Source organism: Capsicum annuum, unplaced genomic scaffold, assembly GCF_002878395.1.
Source record: "Capsicum annuum cultivar UCD-10X-F1 unplaced genomic scaffold, UCD10Xv1.1 ctg70080, whole genome shotgun sequence".
NCBI classification, from domain to species: Eukaryota; Viridiplantae; Streptophyta; class Magnoliopsida; order Solanales; family Solanaceae; genus Capsicum; species Capsicum annuum.
Window position 1 is genome coordinate 1511 of NW_025879783.1, and position 1766 is coordinate 3276.

Here is a 1766-nt window from a genome sequence, read left to right on the forward strand (position 1 = left end):
GGGGGTAATTCAAGCATCTTGCCCGAAAATACACACACATACATCGCAAAATCAACCGAAGATGCAAAATTAAATTTAGAGATTTTGAATGATGTCAATTTGGAAGAATTTAAGCTACTAGTTTTTTTTTAAGAAAAAAAAAAAAAGAAATGCAACGTAACTTTCACTATTCTTTCAATAACAAAATATAAAAGATGCTAGGTTTGATCATGTTGGACAAATTCGGATTATGATCCCTTTTTTTGGGGGCAATTCATGCATAAGATCCAACTAATCTTATCCAAATTCTGAGTAATTTAATTTGACATGCTCAAATTTAACGCAATTCATCTATTTATCATTTTTACCTGCAAATCAAAAAGGATGCTAGGTTGGATCATGTTGGACAAATTTGGATTATGATCCCTTTTTTTTTGGGGGGGGGGGGGGGGGGGGTAATTCAAGCATCTGATCAAATGTATTTTATTCAAAACTCTGAATAATTTGACTCATGCAAAATTAATTGTATTCGTCTATTTATTTTTTTACCTGAAAACTCTCCGTCCTCTCCGGGCACTTGGTGGCAGAGGCTCCGAAGAAGAGGAGATCAGGAAGGTAGACATTGAAATAAGGAGTAAAATGTCTTAGAAGATCACTATATTGCCACATTGCATTGGCACCAAATCCATGGATAAGAAAGAGGTTAGGTTTTGTTGGTTCATGAACTTTAGGTATCCAACAATGCATAGTGGTGTCATCTTCAAGATCTGTTGTTACAGAACGAAGCCCAGAAAAAGAGAAAAAATATCGGTAAAAACGATCTCTTGATGCTGTGAAGCTAAGGCATTTGGCCATTTTTGTATATTCAATGACAACAATATGTCACAGAAATTTCTTTTTAAAGTTTGAAATTCTTTTCTTCAAGTTCACAATGCTAATGACTATTAAAATTAATTGTGACTTTGAGTCTACCAAAATTCCAGGTCTACCATGAATTTCGGTTTTTATCTTTTGGAACACATATTTTATGACTTGTAATAGTTTTCTACCCGCTCACAGTATAATGGTCAAATACATGGATAAAAATTTCAACTTGACATTATTTTTTACTTTGACATCTTAAGTGGACGATACTCATTTTAAATATTTAAAGTAGTCATAAATTATGTCACTTTGACACCTTTCACTGACGTGCAGGGGCGTCTCAAGCAAATTTGTGGCCTAACGTCAAAATCGAACGGAGACCTTACATTTTTTAAGAAAAAAATAATTATTTTTATAAAGTCTATTTTTAAAATTATAAAATCGATTTCTTAGTAATTCTTTTTTAATTAATAATATAGTCAGTGCATTAATTTCTTGAGATATAGTATTCTGAACTAGATATATCAAACTCCTAAATTTTTTTATATAAAAATTTTATTTTTTTCTATAAATAATATTTAATATACTTTTTAAAATTTATAATTTATTATTGCTAAAAAAATGAGCCCCTCAAATTCTGAGGGCCTTAGGCGGCCACCTTTTTTCCCAAAGGGTTGAGCCACCCCTACTAATGTGCACTCACTTTTGGGCGCGTGATAGCCTTATTTTAGCTCATTTTTAATTTAATTTACCTTCTTCTTTCCTATTTTTTCATCCCACTATCTTTCACTATTTTTTCAAGCTCAAACTTTTTTAATGGTACTTCCAAGCCCCCTCTATCCTTAGAGAATAATTTATTTAAATGTTTTTCCATGTCACTTCTAATAATATAACCTAAAAAGTGAAGAAAATAAAAATTTGTT

The 1766-nt window shown here is 31.4% G+C and overlaps 1 protein-coding gene across 1 annotated transcript in view; it reads right to left on the bottom strand.

The window, feature by feature from the left end:
* LOC124894121 (uncharacterized protein Mb2734-like) overlaps window positions 1–916 on the bottom strand; it is a 2205-nt gene extending 1289 nt beyond the window's left edge. The window contains exon 1 of the mRNA XM_047404878.1: window positions 529–916. Within this exon, the coding sequence (XP_047260834.1) occupies window positions 529–834 (306 nt within the window). The 5' untranslated portion in view covers window positions 835–916. The remainder of the gene's footprint in view (window positions 1–528) is intronic.
* Window positions 917–1766: the final 850 nt, after the last annotated feature.